Source organism: Papio anubis, chromosome 15 (assembly GCF_008728515.1).
Source record: "Papio anubis isolate 15944 chromosome 15, Panubis1.0, whole genome shotgun sequence".
Classification (NCBI taxonomy): Eukaryota; Metazoa; Chordata; class Mammalia; order Primates; family Cercopithecidae; genus Papio; species Papio anubis.
Window position 1 is genome coordinate 38,492,025 of NC_044990.1, and position 14,496 is coordinate 38,506,520.

Here is a 14,496-nt window from a genome sequence, read left to right on the forward strand (position 1 = left end):
CTTATCTCCTAATTCTCAGAGAAAACAGGTGTTATCAGGTAGGAGTTCCGAATTTTCCCTCAATTGCAGTCTGCCACCACTTCTGTTCAAACATCCTTCCTTTGTAACTGTCCAGGTGCTCTGCACCTATGCTCTCACATCCCATTCCCCAGGAACCTAACCTAAGCTACTGCTCCCCTAAGTCTTAACCCCACACCTCCAGAGCTATTAACACTTCCTTTCAGAATACAAAGACAGGAAAGCCTTTGTCATATGAATGGCAAATAAACATAATATGCTCATTAAATCACAAGCCATTTGGTCCAGCTATTTCCTTACTTTTTCTTTTCTTCATATCTAGGCTTTAAAAAAAAAAAAGAAAGAAAGAAAAAAGAAAGAAAGAAAGAAAGAAAAAACAGCTCCACTCCTCCTCCAGCCAAGGCTACCTGGCTTCAGTTTCTACCAATACCGTGTTTCTCAAGGTAAGCAGTGATACCTGGGTCCTTCGAACCAACCTGTGCTCAGGTGTTAATCCATCCTTTTTCTACCTGGTCTTTCTGAACATGTGGCTTTGGTGACTATTCTTTTTTTTTTCCACACTAATTTTTTTTTTTTTTTTTTATACTTTAAGATCTAGGGTACATGTGCACAATGTGCAGGTTTGTTACACAATGTGCAGGTTTGTTACACAGGTTTGTTACACGTGCCATGTTGGTGTGCAGCACCCATTAACTCGTCATTTACATTGGGTATATCTCCTAACGCCATCCCTTTCCCAACTTCTGTGTCACTGGTGGCTCCTAGGGGAGAACGCTCCTCCTCTGGCTCCTCTTTTTCTTTCTTGCTCCTTCCAAATTGTATGACCCAGATGAGCCCTGCACTCCTTCCAGCTTGGGAGATCCAGTAAGACCAAAGACTATCCCAAGTACAGATGATGTCATTTCTTCTGTATGCTCAGTGAACCTCCACAGTAGCACCACCTTGTTGGACTGTAATTGTTTAGGCTAAACAATTTATTTGTCTTTAAACTGTAGATTCACCAAGCATTTGATATGCCCATGAAAGTTTAGTTCTCAAATGGCAAACAAGTATTAATATCATAGAAATGGCTTCCCTTTTAAGTAATGCAAAATTACACAACACATAGAAACAGAGACAATGTATAACAAATCAGTAATCAAACGACAAAATCAGTAATTCTTTAATCCTCTTTTAAAAGGGATTTTTATTTTGGGAGAAATTTGATGAAATCAATATATCCTTTCACCAGTTTTTTTTAAAAGTCCAAGCACAAAATTTAAAACAAAAGTTCAGAGTTCAAGGAGCTTCTAAAGTCTGTCCATTGATTCCTTATAAACTTAGACTCTGAACTTCTGCTACGAGAAAAGAGGGAGATTCAGAATGGGCAAACAATTTAAAAAGATCATAATAATTAGAGTCCACTATGGAACACAAGCAGAACAAGAGACATATTAATCATAACAACCATTTCAGGGAAGTCAAGGACATTACTTTCCTTATACAATACAGTTCTTTATCTCCTTCTCACTAAATTTATTCCAGCCTTCAGCATAGGAATTTGTGAATGCTCATTAAATGAAAGACATTTGCTATTTCTTGCATAAATGTCCTTTTAAAACAACTTGAAGTCTTCACTACTTGAGACTTTTCTAACCTGTTCATGGTTAAGAGTCTGTTTGATAATGACTATGCCAAAAGGTTGTCCTGCCCTGACTATAAATTAGATAAGAAGAGCCTTTCCTGTCTACCCACAGGGCATCCTTACCTAGGCGGGAGCCCTGCTGAGTCTGTTCTGCCTTTTGCTTGACTACATGGTAAATATAAGAGACTGATGTTTGAATAAGTTGTGAAATCATCCAAATTATTTTACATTCCTGGCCTAGAAAAATCTCCTTAAAAAATATTTAAGTCTTTTGACAGCTACAGGTAGCATGTGATTCTGCATGAAAGCCCAAGTGTAAGGGTGTCAAAAACAATTAGTATTTTAATAGCTCCCTTTCTTAGGTTATTTGGCAGGCATAAGTTCATCAAGAAAAGAACAAAAAATACTCTCAAGAAAATAGGCCAATGACATTTAGAAAATCAAGTAATTTTAATATATTGTTCCTTATGCTCTTTCTACTTCAAAATAAGATAGAGTTAAAATAAATGAAAATGGTAGTTGTCAACATTTACTACTTCGATAGAGTTGTCAACATGCACTCATTCATTACTTCGATAGAGTTGTCCTCATGGTTTCCAAAGAAGATTTAAGGCAGTTAGTACTCAGTAGACACCAATGGAAACCTTAGAAATTTCCTAATTCTGCCTCAAGACAAACTCTTGCTGTTTGAGAAAAGGCAGGTCAAGAAACAAGGCGACCCAAGATAGAGTGGATTGGGGATGGGGGAGAGGTGGCTCTATATGGAGTTTTGATATATCAACAACGAAGCCTGTCTTGTGTGCTTCCCTTAGAAAAATATGCTAATTTAAAGATATCTAACCAGCTTCACATTTAACTCTGACTTCAAATCTTAGAGTGGCAGAGCAGCTGTGCCTAGAGGCAATACAATCTTATTTCTATAAAAATCTCTCAAAGTGCCATATATAAGTGGAAGAGTAAAAATAGATAATCAAATCCAAATTAAGGCTATTAAGAATTGATTTAGTGTAAAGATAATATAGCAAGATTTTGTTTAGGTTATGGATGCTCTCTAAAAATGCATAATACTTGTTTGCCTAAAATTTTGATTATGTTTTATCTTATTTTGTCACAGTTAAATAGTTTTATCATTAGGGGTTTTAATTGCATATAGTTTATAGAATTCTTTCTGATTACTCTCTATCCATTTAACTGGAAAAAAAATCCCACTGTACCACTTATGAAAAGAGAACCACCTAATGAGGATGCAAACAAACTGCAGGCAGATGCAGCATAAGGTGTGGTTCAACAATTCACATCTGTGGAGCCTTTGTCACAGAAGTTTTACAGAGAGTTTACAGAGCGTACAGAGGAAGGGAAGTCCCTAGGAGAGTAGGAATAAATGTATCCTGAAAAACACTAGTCACTCAGTGGTATACCAGAGGTTACAAAGAAAACAATCAAGAAAAGAAAAACAAATGAGAAAATCAAAGTCTTCTTTCAACCTTCATTGTATAGGCTCCACCACTGCGTAACTCCTCCCAACTTCTTGATCTCTCTTCTGCTTTCCTTCACTTCATTACTCACCTGACGCCATTCCTAAAGTTCAGGCCGTAACTTGCCATTCTTTTGTTTTAAAGATTCTCCTTTAGATAACTCACTTGCTTATGAATTATTAGCAATTATCTGTGAGGGTGTCTTAACCTAGAGCTAGAAGCTGGGCTTCTTTCCTTTTGACTTTTTTTGTCTTCCCCTCTTTGACTTTTCCACCATCCCTAGCAGCTGATTCATATTGGCACAGAGTTTGCCATGAAGTCCTTTCAATCCCTCCTTCTCACTTACACTTTAGTTCCATACAAACTATGGGGACCTATCATTTTCATGCTCAAAAACCTCAACAGTCCAAATTTCTTGGCGTGGTGTCAGACTCGCAATATACTTCTTCCCCATCTGGTACTTTATTTTAAACTGGCCAGCTGATTTCTTAACACTCAAACCCCATAGTATGATATTTATTAAAATGCAGTAACAAATATTTTAATTATCTTGATTTAAAAGAAGGAATTTTACTATTTTCTGTAGACTACAGAAAATCTTTAGGTTTGGACTGTGTTGAATAAAGAAAATAGATAATGCCCTGTACTCATCAACAAATACGTTCTTTTGTTTTAATGTTGCCACACTTTGCTTGACTAAGTGAAAGATATTTAATAAGTAGCCCTCCACTTCTAAGAAGTGAGTAACCCAATCAAAATCAAACCTCCCCTACATCTGATCCAACAACTCTTTGAAGCTATGCATAGACCAAACAATCAAATATCTCCTTTTGATGATAGATAACTTAAAGGGAGGAGATGGGAAGCGGTTAACTGTGTTCACAGCTGGAACTTTAGCAACTGGCACATCAAATTCCACTTATTTGGGTGACATTAAGAGATTTGATTTTTCTCCTTAATATATACATTAATAGTTCCATTCAAGTATAAACATAAACATGTCTGTTCATTCAACACATTCTTATAAACACTTATATGCCTGATACCAATCCAGCTAAGTATTGGGGTTATAGCAGTCAACAAGACAGATATGCTCCTTTATGCCTTATTTCCACTCTGATGAAACTCATGAGTAGTGTGACAGACACTGAATAAAAACATCTTCAGGACAGTATGTATTATAAAATGGGAAGACTAGGGTGTCGCCAGAATGTACAGTTCTACAAGGTTCAGACTGGGGTTCAGAAAGGGCATCCTGAAAAAGTGCATACATGCTACTGCTGCTGCTGCTGCTGCTAGGCTCACTCTTGTCCTTGGGTTTTGGCCTCATTTGTATTCATCCTTCAAGTCTCAGCTTGCATTTCAGATCCTTTCTAGAAGCCAACTCTAAACTGTCCTCATGAAGTCTGGATCAGTCTTTCTGACTTTCTTGTCAAATTTTTTTGTGTTAACTCTAACCTGGCATTTACCACAAGTAGGGCAATTATTACTACTCTGTCTTTCAACTAGATGGTGCATTCTTAGAAGGTATCTATAAATCTTAAGTGTTTAGCAACCGCTTAATAAATTTTGCTGAATAAATAAAGATTTAGCACATACTTAACTTCTGCCTGTGGCTTTACAGCCAAAGCAAAAGAGAACAGGTACAACTTATAACCAAAGTGTTTTTGGTAGATGTTTGGACCACAGCACAAAGGCTGGATGATTCAGTGCATGAGATGTCTGCTTCTGAAGTTCACTGAAGTTAGAATGCTTGAGGTCAGTTTGCTAAAATACATATAGGGACATTTTAGCCCCAACGACCAGGAGGATACTTTAGCAGATTTTTTTTTCTATTCTGAGATAAAAGACGCTCTCTCTCTATATAAAAAGAAACCTAAGAAGTCTGAGACTATAGCTTTGATTTAAGAAAGCACAGACAATACACAGACAGCAAAAGATATACAGACAATAAAAAATTAAAATTGCAGCTAATAAACTCAAATTTGGGCTTTGGATATCTATTTTTTACCCAAGTCTTCTATAATATTTCTAACAGAGCATAGGTTTATTAAAATTATCATAAATGTTTTAATACTGACTTTATTAAAAGAAATAAAAAGTGGTCATAATTAATTCTAGATTATTTTCATAATCTAAACCTCAGACTAGGAAAACAGTGCTATCTAGTGGTTAAATTTGGGAAGAAGAGATGAGGCACACCAGAGGCTGGAGAACCTCTGAGAGGCTGTGTCTCAATTGATCAACTTTATGTTACAAGCTAAAAGAAGTACGCACATAAGTCATTAGCTCATGGATGGGAAGTGAATTAGACATGGATTCAAGCAGTTATGTTAAGAGTATGGCATGGCAAAGAAATTAACAACTTGGACTCTGAAGTCAGATAGGCATGCATTCAAAATTTGACTACATGACTACATGCCCTTAAACAAGTTATCAGACCTGCTTAATACTTGACTGGTTTCAACTATGAAATGGAGATAAAAATATTGACTCTCTGAGAGAAATGTTTGAGAAGGTTAAATGGGTAATCTGCATAAGACATTCATCATAGTGCTTGGCATTTAGTAAGCCAAATATCTCAGTCAACATTAGCTTATTATTAATATTATTATTATTTTACATAGCCTATAAATGAATTTCAAATAGCTGTAGAAAATCTTTTACGTCTTTAAAAATAAGTTATGAGATCAATATCAACAATATATACTTGTAGAAAATATAAATATTAGACATCAATTTTCTTTTAAGTATATAAAAGCAAATTTAAAAAGTAAGTTCAATCTTACATTTCAATCACATAGGTCAGTTGTAGGGTTAGTATTTTCAATGAAAACAAAGTAGTTTTTAGAAATAGATTACACAATGAACTCCAAAATGTCATCCCATAGTAAAAACAATCACTGGACTTTTTTCAATGAAGACATTTTCCTTAACCAAATCCTGCATTTTTCAACATCTAGTCCAATAAATCTACATACACATAGTTCTTAAGATAAATTTGGTCATTTGGATTTCTTTCTACTTGGTTAGAAATATGAAGGGAAAACACAAAGAAATATGAATAGAAAATAATTTCTAAAAATGTAGGAACCCATCACATTTATATTAGAACAGAGAATTTGATCTTTTTGATATATCTTGTTTGGCTTGCTGTATAATCTACTAGCTTAATTATCACAACAGCCTTAGAACTTAAGCCAGTACATATTAGCTTTATAAAAATGCAGTGCTCATCTGCTGTATATATAATAAACAGAAACATCACAATTTATAAGTAATTGCATCTGAGACATTATATCCCAGACACTTTACTAATATTATAGTCACAAGGCTGAGTTCTCCAAGATCAGTGTACAAAGTTATCTGAACTAATTTTGCCCCAAATAGTATCTAAAAATATATATTTTAAGTTAACTGTAGAATGGTATATGTGTATCATTAATCATATCACAATCATTGTGTTTGGCTGTGGCTCTTTGTTAATGACTTAAAATGGGGGCTGAGTTGATTATCTTGTTAATAATAATAAAAAAATAACTGAAGTACATATACAAAATCAAGAAAGAAATACAATAGGAATTGGAAGTATATTCTGGTCACAGTTGTGTCACTAACCAGCTCTGTACTCTTAGGAAGTTTTCAGCCTCTCTGGGTTTCCATTTATTCATGGATAATACAAAATAATCCTAAGATCAGGATAGTTCTCCTCTCTACAGGTTTTGCCATTGTAAAATATGTCACAAGGGCTCTAAATCATAACCCTAAATTTAGGAATTACTTAATTATTCACAGTGAACTTCTCTGACTTATTCCAACTCTTCCTGTTTGTATTGCTATACAAGAGAAAGGCAAGACAAAACACAAAAAAGATCTATTTAAGAGACTGCAGTATATTTTTACCTTTACTGTCATTTGTTAAGCACCTACTATATATACTTTACCTTAGGCAGTAAGGATCCACACACCTATTAAAAGATAATTACATCCATGTCTTTTTCTTATTTACCTCGTAATTATTTTAGGCTTCCCTAGAAATTGGCACAGGTTTTTCTCTCAGTCACATGTTAATAATTCTACTTAACTCATCTGCACCCAAAAAACTTGTACAAAATCTGTCAAGTTGTTTTACATTTATAAATCTGGCAAACATTAGTGACAATCTCACTCTGAAAAACAGCACTCACAATCAATGAATATGTTTTGACTGTGGAAGGTAGGCAGGACCCAAGGACATAACACAGAGGGAAAAGAACTAAAGCAAATAAAACCCAATCAACATGAAATGGCACCCTGAACAGAGCAGAGAGTTCTATGAGGTTGGGCATGGAGGACTGGTTAGAGATTTTTGAGAGGAGTCCATCTTAGATGAATATCAGAGACTAAGTTAATTCACCTTCTTAGTGATTTTATCACATCCTTCCACAATAATACCACATGAAGCTCATCTACGTTTATGATTTTGCCAAAATGCCAGTTAAGGTATTTCTAACTACACTGGTGAATGTGAGAGATTAAAACAGATGACAGATTCAATACTTCAAATTGTATCTTGACTTATAGTAAGTCCACTATTTTAAAAAGTGTTATGAGAAAGAGTGCCTTGGATAACACTGATGAGCAATGATTGAACGTTAACTTCAGATAATTATAATAATAAAAAATTCACTAAAGACCTGATAGAAGAACTTAAGACACAACCTCAAGGCAATAATATAAGGATGAAAAATACGAGTACACAATCTCATAGCAAATATGTACATGCACACATTTTTACTATTTTAGTTATATTGAAACTTGAGAATTTCACAGCAGTCTACTAAAATCACAGATCAATAGGATAAAAGTAGATAAGAAGAACGTGCAATTTATAAATACGGTTTATTACCATGGTTACAAACTTTCAGAACAGGCCTCTGAGACATTGGACTGAGACTCTGCCGAACATCTGTTAAAAAATATATAAAATAAACTTAATATAGAGGTCTATGTATCTCAAGAAGGAAAACAGTATTAGATATACTTTTTTCCAAGGTTAAGTATTTCTGGCAGCAAAGTAATGCTTCAATACCCTGAAATACTTGAAGCAATAATGTTATGACTTTTACTTCCCATTTAATTATGCTACTGTAAACTCCACTGGGATAAGGTACATATGGTTCTTTAGATGAGACTTGTCACACTAATCAGGATTTTCTAGGTTCAGTGCATTGATTTGTTAATGTGCTACTGACATCGGCCAACTGGAATGCATATCTCTCTGACATTTGTCTGTGCAAGGGATTAAGCAAACTTATGAAACTTCTGAACAGTTGTTGCCCACGGCACTGCATTCTTGACACATGACTTTAAAAGAATGAGAAAAACAGGTTCTTTCTCTGTGATAGCTCCCTAGAAAGTAGCATGAAACAAATATAGGGTTCACCTTTCGGCATCGGTGTCCTTTTTCTTCTGTCGCGGAAGGCAGCCCCGGACTGCAAGGCCTCCAGCAGATTATCCATCACTCCTGTCTCATCACCCTCTGTGAAAAGAGATGCAGGGAATTCCATCAGCCCTCAGGGTTACCATAGCAATGTCAAAGCTCCACAGAAACTGGTGATGGTGATGGTAGGGAGAAAAAAGATCAGATGCTGGAACTAAGCTAGCAATTTCAAAATAAGACAGGACTGTAACTCTCTCATAAATCAACTATCTTTTAACGAAAAGGGCCTCATTAGTGCCTATGTTACTGTGCACTAAAGAGGACCGAGTTCCACTGATTCACTTCAGAGCACTGCTTTTATAGTCCAACAGCATAATTACCTTAAATGGAATGTGGTTCTAGTCATGTTTGAGTCTTCAGTTATCATAAATCACATTTCCTTTGTAGAAATGAGCTATTTTCAAGGCATCATCCTATATTCTAAAGTCAACCAGGCATAAGAGAGTGTTTTTTTTTTCTTTTTTTCTTTTTTTTTTTTGAGACGGAGTCTCGCTCTGTTGCCCAGGCTGGAGTGCAGTGGCGCAATCTCTGCTCACTGCAAGCTCCACCTCCCAGGTTCACACTGTTCTCCTGCTCAGCCTCCTGAGTAGCTAGGACTACAGGTGCCCGCCACCACGCCCAGATAATTTTTCAAATTTTTAGTAGAGATAGGGTTTCACCATGTTAGTCAGAATGGTCTCAATCTCCTGACCCCGTGATCTGCCCGCCTCAGACTCCCAAAGTGCTGGGATTACAGGCGTGAGCCACCACACAAGGCCCGGAGAGCGTTTTTGTTGTTACTGATATTCTGCTGTCTAAACTTATGAAATTATATTTCCGTGCTAACTTTTGTGAACATGCTTCCAACAATTGATTTTTCATATCAGAAGATAATCATCCCCTGACTTGAGGTGACACAGAACAATCACTACAAAATTTTACAGAATGTATAAATTTATCTTCTATAATGAAAAATAAATCAAAAGAGGCTCTCTAAAAAGGACTGCATTCCATTAAGATTACTTTAAATTGATATCTTGTATATAATTAACGAAAGACATGGATATAGAGCCAATTATCTCTACAAAGAACAGATTATGCCTGTAATATTTTTAAGTATTTATAGTTATCAGTGTTAAATAGTATTCAAAGAAAGCAGGAGAAAAAGTTTCAAAGGAACTACTGGCCCAAACCAAATTCAAGGAAGCACTAAGGATTTTTTGTCCGACCAGACAAGGTAACTTGCAGGCATTCTTTATGAAATTGTATGGCCGGTATACTGCTACATTTAAAATAATGGAAAGCTATTTTCCTTCGAACTTTTTATTTTTTTTTCCATTTTCATACACAATTCCTTTACAAAGATGAAAAGTGACTGCAGTAGAATACAAATAACATACTCATTTACAGTTTATAAACAGATATGTAAATATAAATATGTATCAGCCACTTTTCCATCTGCTGCTGTTACATATTTTTAGAACAGTACTAAACCTTGTAGGTGTTATCAAAAAAGGTGGGTGAGAAATAGAATATTTGGAAGTTGTTAATTTACAGTAAATGTAATTCTAAGTGATTTGATGGCTATTTTAACTAAATACATTAAATATTTCAGACAGTTAAATAAGTAGCTATTTGAAAATTTATATTCAAATTCAACTATATTTTTTCCTTAAAAACTGCAGGCAATGTCAAATATTTAAGGTAGTAAAAGAAAAAGAAAACATTTCTAAATCTAAAATTAAAATTTTGAATCTTTTTCAAGCAGTCATGAGATTGAAAAAAAATCCTAGTACTGAAATCAAATAGAAACAAATAAACATGTTTTCAAATTGATAGCATTAATTATAAAGGAGGGGAAAAAAGAATAAACCCAAGTAACTTTTGAATACTTTAATGGCATAAAGTTTAAGGGAAAAATCTATAAAGAAAATGTGAACTTTCTTCTTAAATTTGTTGTTGGTAGTGGTATTGATGTAGTGATTCTGAGACTATTGTGTGTGTATAAAAGGTGGAGCAGATGTGTAAATGTGCTGATGTGCTCACTGTGGGAAAGAAAATGGAAATATGGAATTGGAGAAAAAGAAAAAGAACCATGAAGGGTTGGATTGGATTTATAGGTATTAATGTAAACTCAAGCCTTAAAAAAACAAAACAAACAAACAAAACCCTTTTCCTGTAACACTATAGTAGTATCAATGAGCATTTGGATCTTGGTTTCTAGCTACCATTACTAGCTCTAAAATCTTGGTTTCCAATTACCTCTCTCTCCCTAAGATCTTGGTTTCTACATACCATTACTCCCTAAAAGGAATGACAATGCTTACAGAAATGGCTGATTCTAGAACTGAGGCCAAGAAAAGTGTGAAATGAGTCAGAAACATATTGTTGTGACAGAAAATAAGAAAGTGCTCAAAAATAGATAGTGATATGTTGAAAAGACAGAGAAGCCAGATTGAAACATTGCCTTGGCCAAATTTAGGACAACTGAATATCAAATAAATAATGATGGGAATGGGATTATTGCACATTGGGGAAAAAAGAATCATGCATCCATAGTGATACTAAAAAATACATAGTAATAAAAATGTAGGAAGGAGAGTTCCTCTTTAAAGAAAAGCATCAACTAATAGATGTCAAAGATAAGAGGGAAATACAAAATTCACCACATTACAATTCACATAGTAAAAAATGATTCAGGCAGGAGTTGTCAATGGCTTCAAAAATTATTGTGTGTAAGGATGTGGAGGAACAGGATATAGAGAAATTTGGTAGATACCACCTTATCCAAATAATCAAATTTGACATTACCAATAATGTGGAACATGCTGATAGCAATTGCCTCCTGAAGTGATGCACAACTTAATCTGTGTAGCACTTTGCACAAAAATATTGAACTTGAATCTGAATGTGAGGCAACAATCATACAAATCCAAAGTGAGGGACATTCTGTGACACAATTGGCCTAGGATCTAAAAATGTATCAATATCATGAAAGATAAAGAGAGGAAAAAACAGAGAAAGAGAGAAGAAAAGGCTAGATAACTATTCTGGATTAAAGAAGACTAAAGAGACATGACAATTAAGTATAGAGGAGTCCCTGATTAGCTCCTGAATTGGAAGAAGTTATACATGACGTTATTGGGATAACTGGAGAAATTTTAATATAACTGGATATCAGATAATTACATTGTACCAATGTTAAGTTATCAGAGTGTGATAACTGTATTATGGTTCACTAGAATAATCTCATTGTTCTTAGGCTCACAGCTTTAGGCTCACAAAGCAACTTACACAGTCTCATGTTTATTAACTTCATGCCTTTGAACATGCTATTGTATCTACACAGAACATCTGACTCACTGTCTTCACCAAGCTAGCTCTTACCCTTCCTTCAAAACAGAGAACTGAGAATCCTTTCCTAACCCATGTGACCTAACTAGGTGCCCCTCTGTGTCCCAGTGGTCTGTAATACATAAAACAATAAATTTTTTACAATGTTATATTGTTTATGTGACTGTTTCTACCTCTAAATCGTGAGCTCACCGAGGGCAGGGATTATAGATTTCATTTATCTTCAACACCTGGCAAAATGCAACTATTACATAGAGAGTGTTCAACAAATATACGTTGGCTAAATTAGCTAAATATATGCTGACTAACTTAACTAAGATGGTCAGCTGGAAGGGTTGGTTATGCAGAAGAATAAAGGTCATAGATGGACAGGGGTCTAGGGAAGAGATGGGAGTACATTCCCGCCACCATTCTAAACAACACAGCTTTGTTTCTTCCTTTTCCCTTGTCACATACATCTATTTAGTTGTCAAATATTATAGATTGAAACTCCCCATTATCTCCTGAACTAATCTGCTGTTCCTTTTCTAACTACACTTTATGTTGGTAGAACAGAACTGAATTATTTTTTACCTGGAATACTGCATGAGGTGCCTAGTCACCTTGCTTCCAGTTTCTCCCTAATTCAGCCCATGCATTACTGACAAGGAAGTCCAACAGCAGAAATGATCTTCAGTTCCCCCAGTCACAAAGTTTCAGTATATCTCAGTTCTTACAATATAAAGTCCCAACTCCTTTTTTCATTTTTATTTTTAATTTTCTTTTTTTCACTCAAATGGATTCTGACAAAGTCCAAACTCTTATTCTTACTCCAACAATGACTTCAATTGTGTTTCCAATCTTACCTCTTACTTCCAACCATCACAACCTATTCTTTAGCTAAAGGCAACTGCCTGTGATTGTCTACAAACATTCTTTCTCTTGTCCATCACTGTCCACCTGGAACCTCTACCCCTGCTGTCATCCCCCAGAGCAGATGGCTATTTTTGGCCGTCACTCTCACATGCATAAGGGGAAGAATATAATAATGAAGTAAAACAACCTGCATTCTAGTCTGAGCTTTCAACTAACTACCTGTGAGACACTAGACTATTATTTACATAATCATTCCTGACATATGCAATACAGACAATACCTGTCTAGGGTTAATGAGGGAATCAAATGAGAAAATACAAATGAAAGCACTTGGTAAATTGCTAAGTGTTATAAAAATATAGGGAAACAAATTCACAGATAAAATCCATAGTAAATTACAGGACATGTATGAAATGCCCGCTTATTATTGAATGTTTCAAGAACTGCTTTAGATATATTACAAATGAAGGAAGTTTTTTTTTTTTTTGAGATGGAGTCTTGCTTGTCGCCCAGACTGCAGTGCAGTGGTATGACCTCAGCTCACTGCAACCTCTGCCTCCTGGGTTCAAGTGATTCTCCAGTCTCAGCCTCCCAAGTAGCTGGGATTACAGGTGTGCACCACCACGCCCAGTTAATTTTTGCATTTTTACTAGAGACAGGGTTTCACCATGTTGGCCAGGCTGGTCTCGAACTCCTGACCTCATGTGATCTGCCATTTTTCAAACATGTGAGTGTCTATACATGCCGTCTTAGAAAGAGACTGCAAGATGTGCTTTTGCAAAACCAAAACAAGAAGGGTAGAAGAGTAAGAAAGAGGAAAACATGGCATCCAGAAAAGGACAAGGGACAAGAAAGCAAAGTGGCAAAAGGAATTCCCAGGATGTCCCAGTCTCAGAGCAGCCAGTTCAGATCACACGGATCACATGGGAAGCACTAGGCTTCCCAAAGTGCTGGGATTACAGGCATAAGTCAACACGCACGGCCGAAGGAAGTCTTTTAGAGTGTCTTCTATTATGTTCTTCATTAGGTATAACATCATTTCTAAGAAAAACTCTGACTTGAAGTACAAACAGACTCTTGAAATAAACCGAAGTGTAATATGGGGACATATGAAGAAGATGTTCTTCCAAATGTTAAAAATGCATTTAGAACATTCAACCAACACATGTTCACCTGGCATATGGTACTGTGTGCCAGGATGTTACTAGGCACTAAAGATACCTAAGACCGATGCGTATGGTACTGTGTGCCAGGATGTTACTAGGCACCGAGATACCTAGGCCCCAAGGGTAAACACGAACGCATTTCTGCTCTCATAAGCAAAAAATGTGTATATATGAGTTACTGGAGATGTACAGCTTCCTAGTGAATGATGACTTGAAGAATAAGCAGGAATTACTCATGTTAGGGACTGGAGAGGGAATAGCATTCTTGGCAAAAGGAATAACAGGTACGAAGGTAAAAAGTATGAATAAAAACAAAAAATGAGGTGTAGTAAAGTGTTTAAATGATTTATATTTACAATATTCTAACACAGACCAGAGAAGTTGAAATTAGTCAGTTTTTCTTGTAGAGCAGAATTCAATTTCTCCAGCTATAACTTATATTAAAAATATTTATAGTTTCTCCCCTGCTGAGAAAACTCTTAAATAGACTAACTGCAAAAGTCAAAGCTTTCTATATCTGAATAACATATCATCTTAATTTGT

The 14,496-nt window shown here is 35.6% G+C and overlaps 1 protein-coding gene across 2 annotated transcripts in view; it reads right to left on the minus strand.

Annotated features, from left to right (window-relative positions):
- DIAPH3 (diaphanous related formin 3) overlaps positions 1-14,496 on the minus strand; it is a 495,444-nt gene that overhangs the window by 99,257 nt on the left and 381,691 nt on the right. For both annotated transcript variants that reach the window (XM_021929669.2, XM_021929670.2), the window contains 2 exons: positions 8,543-8,638; positions 8,006-8,065 (listed from right to left, as the gene is read on the minus strand). In XM_021929669.2, the coding sequence (XP_021785361.2) occupies positions 8,006-8,065; positions 8,543-8,638 (156 nt within the window). The remainder of the gene's footprint in view (positions 1-8,005; positions 8,066-8,542; positions 8,639-14,496) is intronic.